General features: G+C 38.6%; 1 protein-coding gene across 2 annotated transcripts in view; it reads right to left on the bottom strand.

Annotated features, from left to right (window-relative positions):
• The window catches only part of Smn (survival motor neuron), a 136,767-nt gene extending 125,611 nt beyond the window's left edge, over positions 1 to 11,156 (bottom strand). For both annotated transcript variants that reach the window (XM_067136914.2, XM_067136915.2), the window contains exon 1: positions 10,982 to 11,156. In XM_067136914.2, the coding sequence (XP_066993015.1) occupies positions 10,982 to 11,020 (39 nt within the window). In that variant the 5' untranslated portion in view covers positions 11,021 to 11,156. The remainder of the gene's footprint in view (positions 1 to 10,981) is intronic.
• Between the last annotated feature and the right edge of the window lie 6,570 nt (positions 11,157 to 17,726).

Genomic DNA, 17,726 nt, shown 5'->3' with positions numbered 1-17,726 from the left:
GAGTAGTAAGATTAGCATGGAGCGCTGGTAAGGTACCTTCAGATTGGACAAAAACAGTAATTGCACCATCTATAAGCAAGGGGACAGGAAGGATTGCAACAACTATCGAGGTATCTCATTGATTAGTATACCAGGCAAAGTATTCACTGGCATCTTGGAAGGGAGGGTGCAATCAGTCATTGAGAGGAAGTTGGATGAAAACCAGTGTGGTTTCAAACCACGGAAAGGCTGTAAGGATCATATTTTCAGTATGTGCCAGGTAATTGGAAAATGCTACGAGAGGAATAGGCAGTTGTGTTTATGTTTCATAGATCTAGAGAAAGCATATGACAGGGAACCGAGGAAAAAGATGTTTGCCATACTGGGGGACTATGGAATTAAAGGTAGATTATTAAAATCAATCAAAATCATTTATGTTGACAGTTGGGCTTCAGTGAGAATTGATGGTAGAATGAGTTCTTGGTTCAGGGTACTTACAGGGGTTAGACAAGGCTGTAATCTTTCACCTTTGCTGTTCGTAGTTTACACGGATCATCTGCTGAAAGGTATAAAATGGCAGAGAGGGATTCAGTTAGGTGGAAATGTAGTAAGTAGTCTTGCCTATGCTGACAACTTGGTCTTAATGGCAGATTGTGCTGAAAGCCTGCAGTCTAATATCTTGGATCCTGAAAATAGGTGCAATGAGTACAGTATGAAAATTAGCCTCTTGAAGACTAAACTGATGTCAGTAGGTAAGAAATTCAACAGAATTGAATGTCAGATTGGTGATACAACGCTGGAACAGGTAGATAATTTTAAGTATTTAGATTGTGTGTTCTCCCAGGATGGTAATATAGTAAGGGAGATTGAATCAAGGTGTAGTAAAGCTAATGCAGTGAGCTCGCAGTTGCGATCAACAGTATTCTGCAAGAAGGAAGTCAACTCCCAGACGAAACTATCTTTACATCGGTCTGTTTTCAAACCAACTTTGCTTTACGGGAGCAAAAGCTGGGTGGACTCAAGATATCTTATTCATAAGTTAGAAGTAACAGACATGAAAGTAGTGAGAATAATTGTTGGTACAAACAGGTGGGAACAATGGCAGGAGGGTACTCAGAATGAGGAGATAAAGGCTAATTTAGGAATGAACTCGATGGATGAAGCTGCACGCATAAACCGGCTTCGGTGGTGGGGTTGTGAGGCGAATGGAGGAGGATAGGTTACCTAGGAGAATAATGGACTCTGTTATGGAGGGTAAGAGAAGTAGAGGTAGACCAAGCATTTAACAAGTACAACTAAACTGGTGGCCCAGTGGCTTTTGGCGTGACCTCACACTTCTAGACCCTGTGTTCAAATCCTGAATAATTGGGGATTTTTGTTTCATTTTTACTTTTGTCCATTGACAATTACAACACAAATGGTTTTGTTCGATATTTTTAAAAATATTGTTGCCCTTTTTCGTCGTTATTCTGTCTGGTAAATGAATTTTAAAACATCAATTGTTCTACACTCATTGCACAGCAAAGGGATATTACGACTAAACAATGATTTTTTAAAATCCACACATTGATTTGTAATCAATTGCAAGCGCCAGTTTTTGGAAAAATGATCTGTTATGCGTGGTTTGTTGCAAACGTATTGCCAACATGTGAAATCTTTAATTATGTTAACATTTCTTTACCAAGTGACACTTCCACAGAGAAATGTAACTATGACAAACCTGCCTTTGCGCGATGTTCATAGTGTGCGAAATTTCTATGTTTCTACGATCGGTATCATCCAAGGAAATGCAGCACATCTCCCTGAAGTATGAACGTACAAACCACTGTAATCCCTGTAACACTTATTGCGAAACCCAGTTGTAATTTTACAATCAATACTGCCCTTGTAAACACCAACTTGATAGCAGACATTCGTGTAATAATCATCAATGGATGTAAGTAGAAAAAAAAATACCATTGGGATTTGAACATGGGGTACAAAAGTGTGAAGCCACTGCACCACCGCCGTGTCAGTTGAATTTGTTCCCCACTAACAGGCATGTAAAGCACGCTGGAAACTTTGAAGACCATTTACTCGGAAACGGTCAAGTGCCTACGGATAAGCCGAAACATGTGTTCCCTTATTTCGGCCTCTCTGTCACTGAGAGTAATTTCTGGGAAATCGGGTTGTTACACTTGGCAAGGTCCCCTCGTTAGTCGAGCATCTCATCTCCTTACTCCCAACTTTTCCCAGCCCAAAGTTTACAACATTTTCGTAACACTACTCTTCTGTCAGAAATCTTATCAGAGACTTATACGTTCTCTCCTTTACATACTTATTACAACCCCTAAATACTCTCGCAACAATGTAAAGAGATCTGTACTTTTTACAAATTATGCAAAATGGTGTTAACTATCCTCCTAGTCAATACTTAATATGACATCCAATTAAGATGAAATTTCAGATAGACATGTTTCAACCCAATATAGTGCTTGTTAAAAAAAATTTCATTAAGAAACACAATGAAAAGTCAAAAATATGAGGTGGTGGTCGTTAAAAGTTTTTGAGCTGGAGGTTTTTTTATTGTAATATCCTCGTTGTCCCCTAATGCAGTTCAAATGTATCTGTACACTGTTGACTTAATTACTGTGTTCAGTCGTAGGCTGACATTATGCAAGTTGTTATTGAAGCTGAACCATCTGTTTTCTAGTCTTTAAAGTGGACAATAAAAATCAAATAAAGAATTAAGTGACGTGGCCTGCTTGTACTACCCGTGGTTTCTGACTGCAGATGGGGAAATGGGATGGGACTTGCAAGAGTGTGGGAGTATGCAGTATTATGGGGGTGATAACTGAAACTAAGTGTAATAATTGCAAATTCTTCTGGTCTTGTTTTTTACTAAAAATAATCGGAATGAAAGTTTCCCGTATTTATCTTTTAAATTTATTTAAGTTGAGGGCTGGATTCTTATGAAAATGTGTACAGATACATTTGAACTGCATCAGGGGACAACGAGAACATGACAACATAAAGACCTCCAGCTCAAAAACTGTTTTAACGACCACCACACCATACTTTTAAGCTTGCAAAATATGGCCGTCACCGAGCGACAATTACAGCAAGCAATTAGGAGAGTGAACAGTGGATCTGAGAACATGGCTTCCAGTTTTCAATCGCAAAGACCTTTGTTCTGCACTTTTGCTGGAAGCGCACTTTTCACTCCCATCCTGAGTTTTATTTAGGGGATGCCGCTCTTCCTGTAGATGACACCAATTTCATGGGCTCCTTTTCAATAGCAAATTATCATGGGAGCCACACATGCGTCAGTTAAAAGTGAATTGCGCTAAGAAGCTGAATATTTTGAACTTTCTTAGTGGCACTGCTTGGGCGAAGATTTTATAGGGCACATATTTTATCCAGGTTTGACTATGGCAGTGCAGGATATGGATCAGCAAGGCAAAGTGTCCTTGCAAAACTGAATAGTATCCACCAGAGCTGAGTTAGGTTGGCAGTGGGAGCTTTCTGTACAAGCCCCATTGCTAGCCTGCTTGCTGCGCTTTTACACCTGAAGCGCCAGCAAATGCTTCTTTCTTATGCTGCAAATTTGTGACAGGTGCCACTTCACTCTAGCTATGCCTGCGTATTCTACAATGGAAACTGACGGCCGTACGTTGCTTATCGGAATACGTTTAGATAGCAGTCACAGACTGTTTGATGTACCTTCGGTTCCTTGTTTTGTCAGACAATCAAGTAGGGTACCTTACATGTGATAAATTTCATATTTGAGCCCGTATTGTCATTAACTTGTGAAATCCTAACGTCAAATGTTCCACCTTTACAATACCATAAATCGTCTTTATTAATTTTGGACTCCATTGTAAATTAATTAAACTGATAGACCTTACTTTAACTAACACCATATCAAAAGTAAAGTGTAGAGGAGAGGTGTCGGAACAATTTTTGATTAAGGGCCGGTTCTACCATCTGCTGGTAAAGTGGCTGGCACCTACCCAGGAGGTAAAGTACCTGGGGGTGTAAATCAGCTGGTACTTTGGCTTGCGTGCAACCACCTCCATTCAAGCGCTAGGTAGCTACCCGGAGCTAGACACCGATATACGAAGTTGGCTAGACTGATTTTCAGCAACTTCTTGCTTTCGAGTGTGGTGCTATCGTCAGATGTATGAAACTCATTTCGATTGTCTTATTTTCCTGTGCTTGCATCTGCTGATTATCACCAAAAAGCCTAATAAGGGGAGTCTTAAGAGTAATGGACGATTTATGTCGAGCTTTCGTGATTTTAACCTATGAGCTTCAATATCAACACCTAATTGCGATTAAAATCTCAAGATTACATTTTCTTATGCCTGTATTCAACCACTCCAATCCACAGGGGGTCCAACACATTGTACCAAAGCCACAATCCATTTCTGTTCCTAGGTCGCCCCCTTTTAGTCGCCTCTTATGACAGGCAGCGGTCACTGTCAAGTTTATCCTGTATAAGAAAACAGAGGTCCAACAATACCCTCCTCATAATCATTACAGAATCAGATAACACTTCACATACTCAAATTCTCTGAATTCTATTCCCTAGAAATTTAGCCACCCATTCAACTGCTCTTTTATCCAGTCCAGTCAGTAAACTCCCATGATCTACCACCTCAGAAGCCTTCAATAGGTAATAAGTGATACAATCCATTTGATCGTCTGAATCTAAAATACCGGTATCTGCTATACCTTGCTGGTATCCTACAAGTTGAGCTTCACTGAAGTAAACCTTTCCTAAACCCAAACTGCCTTCTATCAAACCAGTTTAGTAATTTCGCAAACGTGTCTAATAAAATCAGAAAGAATGCCTTCCCAGGCCTTACAAACACACCTCAAGTAATTGAGGCGTCCCATGCCAAAACTCACCTTCTCCAAACTGACAAATTTTTCAGGAAACACAAAAAACGAATTGCTAGCATAATGCTTAGTGTTTTTTGATGAAAACAATTCTAAAATTAAGAAAGAAATCATCCAAGGTCATTCAATATTGTGTAAATAAACCATGTGTTGTAGAGACTGAGTTATTTACGTTTAAAAAATGGAGAAGGCGAGTTTTGGCATGACTGATCAGATAAGGCAAGTTTTACTCCAACACAGATGGGATAAGACCAGTTTTGCTGCAACCGAAAATTACTTTTAATATCTGTTTACATCGAACGAGGTGGACCCAATTAATTAACACCTTTGAAAATTACGTTTAAACATTTATTTATTAATACATAAAAGGTCAATGAATTTTTAAAAAATACATGAAGTAGTGTTTCATTAGTCCTTCAATGATTTTATTTTGAACAATTACGTCTACACCTTCTTCCTGACAACAGTAAGGTTCTTCATCCTCGTCCTCATTGGCACCAACAACAGCTTCATCATACGTACTGAGAACATTCTTCAGACAGTTCGTTGATGGATTATCAAACCACTGATCACCAAAGTGACTGATAAGTAGTTTTTTGACGTCATTGATCTTGGCTGGCTTAACCATAACACCTGGTGGAACCTCATTAACAACTACGTCTTTTAATGTTTTACCTTTCTTCATAACTGACCTTGGTAGGTTCATGTCAGAATTGTACGATACTTCACCTCTGATCAGAACATTATTCATTGATGTTGTTCGTGAAAGTATGAACCTTTTGCACAAGGAAAACCGGAAATGCCACTATCCTGGTTTTTTCATAACTGCTGTGGCACAGTTTTTCGCCTCTGACAATTGGCAATCTTCACCTAGTTTTGTTACTGTTCCATGTTTGTTGAAGATCTCAGTATATGTATCAGGTTCATAGATAACTGGCATTTTTCTGAGTGATTTTTCAATTAAACTAAAAATCCTGTCTGATGGCAGGAAGGAATGGTCTCTAAATGGAAAAACAAGCTCTATTTTCTTCACATTCTGTGGAGCACTATTTAGTAAATAATGAGCACACATTAAGTAGCATTATAGAATTGTGATTCTGGCCACCGCAACCATCAGCACAGAGCCTGATTACAGGGGTATCAGACAGGTCAGTTTTCACTAAACACTCATGGACTGCAGAAGCTATTTCATTGGATGACTTGCTATACGCATTTTCATTCCAAGTGTAAATGTGTACACTGTCTTTAGTCAACTTTTCTTTGGATGAACCTTTGACTATGGTAAAATTGTAGGTGTAGAGTTGCCTACAATACTAGGCACATTGGTCTGGTACTTCGGGAACTACTAAGTTCTTCTGACAGTCAAAACTAAATGTTTGCATTCCTTCAGCACTGTCCTGAAGCTTAGAGAAGAATGCCTTCGCACGTAATTTATGACACGTAAACCAATCAATTGCCACTGATTTAGAACCAGCATCCTATGCATCTTTTAACTGTAATGTTTAGTTAGGAACTTAGGCCTAGTAATGAAGTAAACAACGGCGTGTTTCTTTTGGCGTTTTGCAATGGTTCTCTTCCAGTTTACGGGGTCTGCGGTCATCTTCCTACCTTTCCCTTTCTCTGCTGGAGTTATACTAGTATTTATTCTAAAACTTTCATCAAATAAAGCAACAGTATACCTTTACTCAAACACAACATGAACAGTAAAGAACAATAACTAACTGCCTGCCGGCCGGGTACTCACGTGACCTCCCAGCTGAGCTGTGATTGGCCAGTTTAGGAATGACAGGTGCATTGGAAAAGGCAAGTTTTGCTATGACACGCGATTTTCTGTGCTCATTTTAACAGGAAATGACCATTTCTAGCACGATATGTGTATCATCAACAAATAGGGATTAACCCAAGGAATCCAGTACTATAGCTATCTCAATTTCGGAAAAAAGTGGATAAGGCGAGTTTTAGCATGGGACGCCTCAATTATCCGCTCTATGTTTATCACCCTTTCCCTCGTACACTGGGGCTAAATAATACTTCAGATATGGCACTACATCCTAAGCAATTGCCTTTAATATATCCCCAGCAATCTTATAATCCCAGCTACTTCCCTAGCTTTCAACTCTTATATCTTTTTGTAAATGTCTTTATCACCATACATAAATTTCAGTAATTCACCAGCATTAGTTGCCTACTCTACTTGTGTTGTATGTTCAGTCTTCAGCCCTAAGGCTGGTTGGATCCTCAACAGCTCTGCCATCAGCTGTCATAGATGGCCTAGGCATCACTGAAGAGGCGTACTAGGGAAATGAGGAGTGAGGTAGTTTCCCGTTGCTTTCCTCATCCTCTACTTGAACATCCTTATATCTCACTATCTTTACATACTGCTAACTGAATACTTGTTCCTTCTGTAAGTCCGCACATATACACTCCCTTTTTTCATTAAATTTCTTTAAAGGATCGATACTTATCCTTCCATTGTCCCCTAAAATTCATATGGCTGCCAGTTATGTAATCCTTAGCTGACTTTTTTTTTTTGCTAAAATCAATTTCACCGGGCGAGTTGGCTGTGCAGTTAGGGACATGCGGCTGTGAGCTTGCATCCGGGCGATAGAGGGTTCGAATCCCACAGTTGGCAGCCCTGAAGATGGTTTTCCGTGGTTTCCCATTTTCACACGGCCGCTTCCTTACAACTCCTAGGCATTTCCTATCCCATCGTCATCATAAGACCTATCTGTGTCGGTGCGACGTAAAGCCACTAACAAAAATTTCCAAGCAAGTTCCTTCAAACTCTCCTTACTTCTGCAAATGTTCCTATTTGTTTAACCACTTTTAACGTTACATCACCTGTTTCCACACTCCTCAACAATATTGTTTTAAACCCATCCCATAGACTGCTTACATTTTTATTTACCACTTTCTGTTGATCATAACTGATTTTTTTAACTTTTCCCTATGCCTCTCTTATGAACCATATGGTATTGCCTAATAGTCCTACTTTTACAACATTTCTTTCTATAACATTTATTTTTAACTACTACAAAAAACTTCATAAACCCTGATACCATCCATTACTTCAGTTTGTCTATGATCATCTGGTTTTATCAGCACCATGTCCAGAATATTTTTCCCACTAGTTGGTTCCACCACTTTCTGATTCAGTTGTCCTTCCCATTTTAACTTAAAATTCACCATTTGTTGGTCATGCTTTCTGTTGTTTGCAATCCCTTCCCAGTTCGAATTTGGTAAATTTAGATCATCCGCTGCAATAATGTCCCCTTCTGTGTCGTTCCCCACATAGCTGATTATCTTATCTGATAATTCCTGTCAGTGCCAGCCTTGCCGGGTCTATACATCCCAAATCATTGCACCATGCTGGACTGTGGTCAACCAATTGTGTTTTGCTCTTGGAAACTCAGGCTGTTTTTTCTGTTTCAACAGTACCATACCGTCACCATAGCATGTGGCGTGCTCGTCACCAGCTGTTTACCATTCTGTGCGGCCAACAATCCTAACAACTAACAGTACCATACAGGCACCCAGAGGGAGCTGAATATGGGGAAATAAGGAAGATTCCAATGAGACACATTGGTAGTGTTCGCAATGCACTATGTCATCTGGTATGGGCTAGAACAAATTTGTTACTTCCATTCACCTGTCTTAGTCTTGTCCTTGGCTTTGACAATATGAAGGCAAATGACTGATGCAAGCAATGCCATAATAATGTTATTTGCTTAATGTCCCTCTAACTCATTTTACGGTGCCACAATTTAGTCCCGCAAGAGTTCTTTTACATGCCAGTAAATCTACCTTAAAATACCACCAGACTGAGCCAGAATCGAACCTGCCAAGTTGGGGTCAGAAGGCCAGTGTCTCAACCGTCTGAGCCATTCAGCCTGGTGCAAGAAATGCCATTCCTTATGCAGCCAGTCCATGATGTATGTAAATGGTGTGAAAATGTAGCTCACTAGGTAGGTTGGTTGGTGCACGCATTTCAGTGAGCTTGGCAGACTGATATGTAACAACAACTTCTGGATCAGTGAAGAAAGCAACAGGAAAGTGTCTCATTCCTCATTTCTTTGGTATGCCTATCCAGTGATGCCTTGGCTATACAGGGTGTATCAAAACTCAACATCAAAATTTCAGGAACGTATTTCTTATATAGAAAGAAGAAAGGATGTGTATTCGACAACATGGGTCAGGAAATGCATAACCAAAGAATTATCAGAGCATGCTTTTACGGAATGCACAACATCCTGATAGAATAAAATGCGAGACACAGATTAAAATTGTTACACAAGTAACATGGTGTGGACCTGAATACCTCTAAGGTCATAATATTGAAAGAAGTATTCTGACATTTCTTAGAGGGAGATCCGTTTACTACCTGCCTGGGTGGGAATAACGGAGTAGGGGGTATAGTTGCCATGGAAACGAGAGCTTGTCCACTGCGGTTGCCATGGAGATAAGCCTGCTGGCCGGCTCAGGTTAATTGGAATTGCCAAACCTCTCACTTCTGACTTGGGTACAACAGAACTCAGTGGTCTGAACGAATGAACAAGTGGGCCAGGAGCGAGGGGAGGGAGAACGGAATGCAGGAATGTGGCAACACTGTGCACTGGCATGTGCAATGCTTCTCCCTACAGCTCTACCTGTCAGAATGCTTCTTTCAATATTACAGGTATAGGCCTCCACATTGTGGCAACCTGTCACAGAGTACGTTACAAACTACACCAGGCATTTTTGATTATGCCTGATGCTCAATGCGAAGATGAGAGGAGGCTTTTATTCAGGCTGGAGAAGGTCTGTTTGAACATTTCACATGATACGTGAAAATTTGCCCCAGCTGGCGTTAGAAACAAATTCAGTGTAACAATACTGGGACTGTCAGATGTACTAACGTTACTAAATGGCCGCATAACTATGCAATTATGCATTTTCAGGCCTATGTTTTGATAATCCTTTTTTCTTCTCTCTAGGAATCCATTCCGTAAGTTTTGTCCTTTGGTTTTCATACACACTGTATTTGACAGCTGATGGCAAACCTGTTGACGATCCAACCCAGCCTTCAGTCTGAACAATCAAGAACAACAGACCTGCACCTTCAGGCACACAACACAAGTCACATATGAGTAAGACACAATATAACAGACTTGCACATTTGAACACACGGAAGACTAAATCACAGTTGCTCCTCAAAAACTTATTGTTTCAACCTTCTCAGATTTCCTTTAACACTGCTAGACAGAGCTAAAAGAGAGGGAGATTAACTACCTAATGATATGACAGGCTGTACAGTTGTGCCTAATGATATGACTACTGTTCACATTTGCCTATAATAATTGTATTGGTTTTATGTCCCACTAACTTAACTACTTTTATGGTTTTAGGAGGCACCGAAGCGCCAGAATTTTGTCCCGCGGGAGTTCTTTTACATGCCAGATAATCTACTGACATGAGTTTGACTACCCGATTAAGCAGAGATCAAATTTGTTAATTGGAGCTCAGCAAAACCAGCCCAGCTACTCAGCCTGGCATTAATTTTCAGTAACTACTAACTACCTTATAATATCCGGGTTTTTTATTTTTTTATTTTTTTGCTTTACGTCGCACCAACAGAGATAGGTCTTATGGAGTCGATGGGAGAGGAAAGGCCTAGGAATAGGAAGGAAGCGGCCGTGGCTTTAATTATGGTACAGCTCCAGTATTTGCCTGGTGTGGAAATGGGAAACCACGGAAAATCATCTTCAGGGCTGCCGACAGTGGGATTCGAACCCAGTATCTCCCGGATGCGAGTTCACAGCCGCGTGCCCCTAACGCACGGCCCTATTAACATCTAGATGCTGAACAATGTATTTTCTTTTACTATAAAGATTCATTCATCAATAACTAGGAATATATCACTTGTCAATTACAAACAAATGTATTACACCATTATGCTCCTTTTGATGTCAATAAAGAAACAAAAGGTATACGTATGCAGTTTCATACCTCCACATCGACTTTGGAGATTTACACGCACTTTTCGAAATACGAAACAATAAAATGAATATCACAAGAGATGAACGGTAAACAAATAAGTGGCATTTAATTCTGTACCATATCGAAAATTTAAATAACATACCTTCCCACCTCTGACAAATAAAACTTCTCCATTAGCCATCCTTCAACACATATATGTTAAACTTAGGACTTGTTATTCACTTCATAAACAGAATTAATTCACATTTTAAATTGAAATAACCTCAGTTTATTACAATCCAATTTCCTTTGCAACAAACATTACCGCCGTCAAACCACTTCCATATATATATATATCCTCTTTGCAACCATGTTTCTAATCACGGCCAATTAGATCCCACGCGGCGCTAGTTATTATTCTTCTTCGTGACACTTACGGACTTTTTTACTGTCGTCCAGCCACTATGCTCACGTCCGTAGGTTTAACCTCACATTGCCTTACACGTGACTCCCGGGTGGTGCTAAGCGAGCAACAAAGACTAGATGCCGCCGTACTCTCCTCAGCGACCTCACGGCAATGACAATCAAAGATTTAGCCCTTTTCAGGGCGCAGCATCCTACACGTGGACACTAGGCCCTCAATTAACCATCTGTCAACTAAACATTGAGGGTATAAGTAGAGCCAAAAGTGAATACTTATCCAAGATACTTCTGGATCATTCTGTTGATATTCTGGTGCTACAGGAAACTCATTGTGAAGATGAACATCAGTTGATTACCAGGGGGAAAATACCTAGGTACAAACTACCGGACTTCACCACCCTAAATATGGCATCGCCATCTATATGAAGAACAATATTGACAACTATGGAGTTCTGCCACCAGACTCCATGCATAATATCTTCACCACATCAAATCAAATCAAATCAAATCAAAATCTCTTTATTTGCAAATGAGGGGTCTACCTCGGTGGCAAATGGTACACTAAAATACATTATTGTCAAACACTAAATTTTAAATTAACAAGAGACGAAGAAAATTTTCCTAGAATACAATATTATACAATTTACGCTAATAATTTGTTCTATTAAACACACACATCATCCTAAATAAATTTATATTGTTTACAAAATTCTACTTATAATATCTTACAAACATAGTCAACTCATATACAGTATGTGAAATTACTTCTAATAATAATATACAACTGGTATAAGATTAAAATTAACATTGAATTTATTTACATATTTATATTTTACCCATTTTGGAACCTAAGTAGCATAACGACCTGCTGCGTCTTAACCAGAGCCCCTTTTGCCACCACTTTTCAGAGTTCCTGAAGGGCCTTCACAGCTACCGTAGCGGTCCCAGGGCCCTCGAAGTCCCCACTGTACTTCATCCCTACAGGCAGTCCCCTACTTGGGCTGTCCAAACACCATAGACCAGGGGATGGAATTAATTTAATCACACACATTTTTATTTACAATATCCTGCACTGGTCGAATGCCCTCTAACATTTCATTTTCTCTGTTGTTGTTTATTCTCTTCTTGAATATCTGTACAGATTTTGGAAAAGGATCAAACACTACCCCTGGTAAACTGTTCCACTCCTTCACGCCCTTCCCAATGAAAGAAAATTTACCCCAATCGCTTCTGCTAAAATTCCTTCTAATTTTGTACTTGTGGTCAGTTCTACCAATATAATTATTTTCCAACTGAAGCCTCTCACGGATATCTCTCCATGCTTCTTCTCCTGTATATGCTCTATATAATCCTATAAGTCTAGTTTTCTCCCTCCTCTTACCTAAAGTTTCCCAACCAAGTTCCTTTAACATTTCTGATACACTACTCTTTCTCCTGAAATCCCCTGTTACAAACCTTGCTGCTTCCCTCTGCACACCATCTAGTTCTTTTTATTAGGTATTCTTGGTGAGGATCCCAAACACTGTTTGCATATTCCAATAATGGACGAACCATACTTAAGTAACTTTTTTCTTTTAATTCTTTGTTGCATCTTTTAAGTAGCCTCATTATGACATGTAACGATCTGTATGCTTTCCCAACAATGTCATCAACATGACCCTTCCAGTGCAAATTACTTTCAAATCTCACACCTAAGTATTAGCACTTGCCATCTTTAGGGATAACTACCTCATCCAAAGTATATTCAAATTCAGTTTTAAAGCTCCTGTTTGTAAATGTTGTAACAGTTGATTTGCCTCTATTAATCTTCATATTGTACCCGTCTAAATGGTGCCTCAGTTAATTTGGGAAAGATGGAAAAATTTTATTACGGAATATTGGTTTACGAGACCGCGTGTATCAGCTGCTACCGTGCCGTGCCGATGGGAGCCAGCCGAAAGTAGGTCAACAGCTGTTGAAGGCTGCCAGCGCACGTAGTTACGTCACCTGACACACTGACGGACGAGAGGGGAGATTATTCTCGAAAATCCACTCAAAGCTGTGAAAGACGAATCACGGCGCATGATGGCCAACAGCCAATGGAAATAAAGGAAGGTGCTAGAAAATCTTAGGATTTTTCTAGAACAAAGTCGAGGAAGAGTCCCTTGTGAAACACCGAACAGTACAGAAGATTACCTTAAGAAACGATGAACAGAATAATTTTGAAGAAAGTCGTACAGTCGTATTCTTACGGAGAAGATGAACAGTGCATTCTCTACGGAAAAGAAGAGTAATTGCAGACGACGTTAATACCTGTATAATTCTCGTAAGGCATAACCATTGCTTTATTTGAGTGCCCGTGCAACTTGTCGTTAGCTCCATGCAGTATTCAGCGGGTTTATTACAGCCGCACATTTTCCCGTGTGGAACTTGCTGAACCGCAGACAGTTTGTGTGTTTATTGAAGCTTATATGATTCAATTTTCATCGGAACTATAAGTACCGCTGTAAAATTTCTTCTCTTTTAGTAGATGCCTAGTAGATTGTATTCTTGCTTAGAGGAATGTAGTTTCTTTAGTAAAGTTGTACTTAATGGTGATGGTAGAGTATTCATTCCTTCGTTGATTTGTGATTTCAATATTGTCCTATCTTTGCATTTTCTTGGAATAATGGTTTCTTTTTTTTCGAATTCGGTGATGAGTAATCCCTGTTGCCAGTGAGTTGACAAGGTCATAGGTGATTACGATCTTCAAAAGGACATTATAAGGGATTAAGACCTAATAATAATGAGAATAATAATAATAAAAATAAAATAAGGCAATAATAATCATAACAAAGAGGATGTGATTAAATAGGAGTAAATTATGATTAAATCGTAATCTTAAAAAGCTGTTAGGCATGCATGATGAATGATACTAGAAGGGAAGGCAATCGACGAGTAATAGGAACAGCTCATCGAGAGAACGTTCTAGGAGCCATTGTAGGAAATAAAAATAATTTTAATAATAATAATGAAGGTCGGAAAATTTTAACGAGTTGTTGAGAAAATTGAGCGATCATTGTGATAGTAAATTTTTATGAATCGACGATATGGGACTACTAGGGTGCATATCAGACATAATAATTATAATGGATCACAGTGATTATATTGAGTGATGATGGTGATAGTGATTTATGATGGAATGAAGAGATTTAGGGACTAATAATAGTTCTTGTTCTTCGCTCAACAACTGATATGAATAATGCACGACTTAATCATTATTGGATTTTCTCGAGGCTCTTAAACGCATATTTCTAATGATGGTGATGATTATTCATCGAGAAAAATTTTGTCATCCTATTTCATCTTATAACTACAGTCATGAGGAGTTCTCATTATGGTCAGGTAATGTTGTAAGGGTCTTCAACCGAATTCAAGAGGAAGAGAAAGTTACAATAACATGATAATAATAATAATAATAATAATAATAATAATAATAATAATAATAATAATGTTCTATTGTGTGATAAATCTATTTATAAACAGTTGTTAGAATTATGTTATTTCGTGACATTTACCCACATCATTCCAGGAATGCTTATCGTTTGTGTATTTGATGTGATTGATGATGCATTGATATTGTTGTTGTTGTTGTTGTTGATTCCACATAGTGATGCGTGATACTCTATCCATCTATAGAATACTAGTTAGTTAGGAAATGTTATTAAGAATTCTAAAGGAATACAGTCGAGCAAAGTCTACGAGAGAGAGGAAGTTCGCCAAAGGATTTTTCAAAATTTTCAAACATTGTAAGAAATTTCTCGAAGTGGTAAAGAGTTTTTCAAATTTATAACGACGATCTCAAACATTGTAAGGAGTTTTCCAAAAGTGATTTATACAGAACTTATTAAGAATAAGCTAAAAGAATTTCATGATAGTGATAAATGATTTAGAAAGTATTTTTCACAAGTGTGGTAAAGTAAATCTTTAACAATTTTTTTATAAGTAAATGAAATTTCGATAGTGAAGTTTCTCAAATAGGTATTACAGTAATTTACCTGAGAATTTTCTAAACCTGTGTTGCAATTGAAAATGATAGGATTGCAAATCACATGATTAATTCAATGTTGCAGAGTAAAATGTTGGAGGGAGTTTCACTGACGAAGTAATGGAAGCAAATGAAACCGAGAAGCATGCATGGACTCACAGTCATTTTATGTGTTCAATTGAATGTGTGAATTGAATTATTTTGGTGAAATATTGTATTATGTTTTTTTTCTTTTTGCATTTGTCTAGGCTGAGGTTTCATTATATGTTAATAAACATTGTTGTTATTTTGTCCTGATTTTCATTCAACATTATGTCTCCTATCCAGTCACCAATGGCCCTGTAAAAATAAATGTTCTGTCGGTCGGTCCCGTAAAAGCAAGTTGGCCCTGCGAACAGTCCACACTTTGGGACTCTCGCTCCGCCGACTGAGCGACCCCGGAGAAGGGGTCAATATTATTTTCTTCAACCCATTCTTGGATACTCTCAAGGTCCCTTTGTAATTCTGAGCAATCCCCAATGTTAGTTATTTCCCTATAAACAATTATGTCATCTGCATACAATCTTATTTTCGATGTTATATTGTTCCCTAAATCATTTGCGTATACCTTAAGAAAAGTAACGGACCGATTATACTACCCTGTGCAATTCCCTTTCAAACTTTCTCCCTGTGATATATTATTTCCTACCTTGACTTTCTGAACCCTTGAATTTAGAAATGTTCTTATCCAACGTATAACCCTTACGTCCAATCCTATTCTCTCCAATTTCTTTAATAATATTCCATGTTCCACTCTATCAAAGGCTTTGGAAAGATCTATGGCTATGCAATCTAACTGGCCTCCTGAATCCAACTGATCTGATATGTCCTGCTGAAATCCCACCAGTTGTGCCTCACAGGAAAATTTCTTTCTAAATCCATACTGGCTCCTCATGAACCAATTTTTATCATCACATATCCCTCTGATGTACTTTGCTATTAAACTCTCCAGTATTTTACAAACTATACTGGTCAGGCTGATTGGTCTGTAGTTCTGTGGTTTCCTTTTATAACCCTTTCCTTTATAAATTGGTATTATTATAGATTCCTTCCATTCCTTTGGTATTACACTATTATTTATGACATAGTCAAAGAGAAATTTTAAATAAGGCACTATATACCACCCCATTGTCTTTAATACCTCCCCAGTAATTTGATCACTTCCTGCTGCTTTTCCTTGCTGAAGCAGTTGGATTTCTCTGAAAATATATTCATTTGTGAATGAGAAGATTCTTGTTTCCATATGTGTCTCTCCCTCCCTATCTTCTGTTATGGTTTCCAAGTCCTGACAATCTTCTACTGAATCTCTGAATTCCCTACTAAAGAGATTTGCTTTCTCAGTATCTGTAAAGGCCGGTCTCCACTGTTTAACATTTAACACCAACATGTTAAATTTAACATGTTACAGTTGACATGTATATTGTGATTGTGTCTTCCAATTGACTTTGCATGTTAACTCAGAATGTTGAGTTAACACTTTTAACATGTTGGCGTGTTTTCCGCTCCAAGTGGAAAACATGTCAAGTCAATTCGATGTGCGTGCGATGTCGGCACAGCTTCGGCAACTTCCATGATGTTTCCATGCCAACACATAACCTAAACGACGCAAACGACGTGCTCCTCATATAGTAGGATTATAATTACAACTCTCCGCAACACTCCTTCTCTTTGTTATAAGCTACAAATACAGTACACGCACGTGTGTCGTTCTCTCTGCACTATACTAAAATGTATAGTCAGAAATGGAGTAGAGCAAGGAGATTACTCTGGACTTAATTAATGATATAATAGAAAGGCCTTATTTGTGGGATGTCTCATCAGAGGAATACAGATATAAAGCGAAGAAAGCCGACAGTTTCCTGGAACTCGAAAATATCCATAATTGTTCCCGCGAGTAAATCGAAAAAAAAAATCTAGCGTCCCTCCGCTCCCAGTACAGTCGAGAATTGCAGAAAGTTCAGAAAATTCGGTAGTCGGGAGCGGACGAAGTTTATACTTCAAAGTGGTTTGCTTTTGAAGCAATGAGCAGAGTGAGGGGAGAAAATGTGCCTAATAAAACTGCATTTCTAAATCATAACAAGAAGCAACAGTGGCAATAACAAAGGCCAATTCCTCTTCATCTGAGTCCATTGTCCTTATTTAAAAATACTAGACACCATCTAAATGTATTACCATAAACTGATATGATGAACTACCTGTATATAAACAAAGGATGTCAAGTTTAATACAGTCCCAGCATTTACCCGGTGTAAATGTTTATTAAGTGTGGACACAATGTTAAATGAAACAGTTTTTGACATTTAACATTTAACATGCTAATGTGTCACCAGTTAACATTTAACACTTTTAACATTTAACATGTTGTTGTTAAATGTTAATCAGTGGAGACCGGCCTTTAAATAGTGTTCACCCCCTTCTCCCACCACTGTAGGGATTTGGA

This window comes from Anabrus simplex, chromosome 1 (genome assembly GCF_040414725.1).
Source record: "Anabrus simplex isolate iqAnaSimp1 chromosome 1, ASM4041472v1, whole genome shotgun sequence".
Taxonomy (NCBI): domain Eukaryota; kingdom Metazoa; phylum Arthropoda; class Insecta; order Orthoptera; family Tettigoniidae; genus Anabrus; species Anabrus simplex.
Note: the sequence above shows the minus strand (reverse complement) of the source record. Positions and strands in the feature narration are given on the sequence as shown.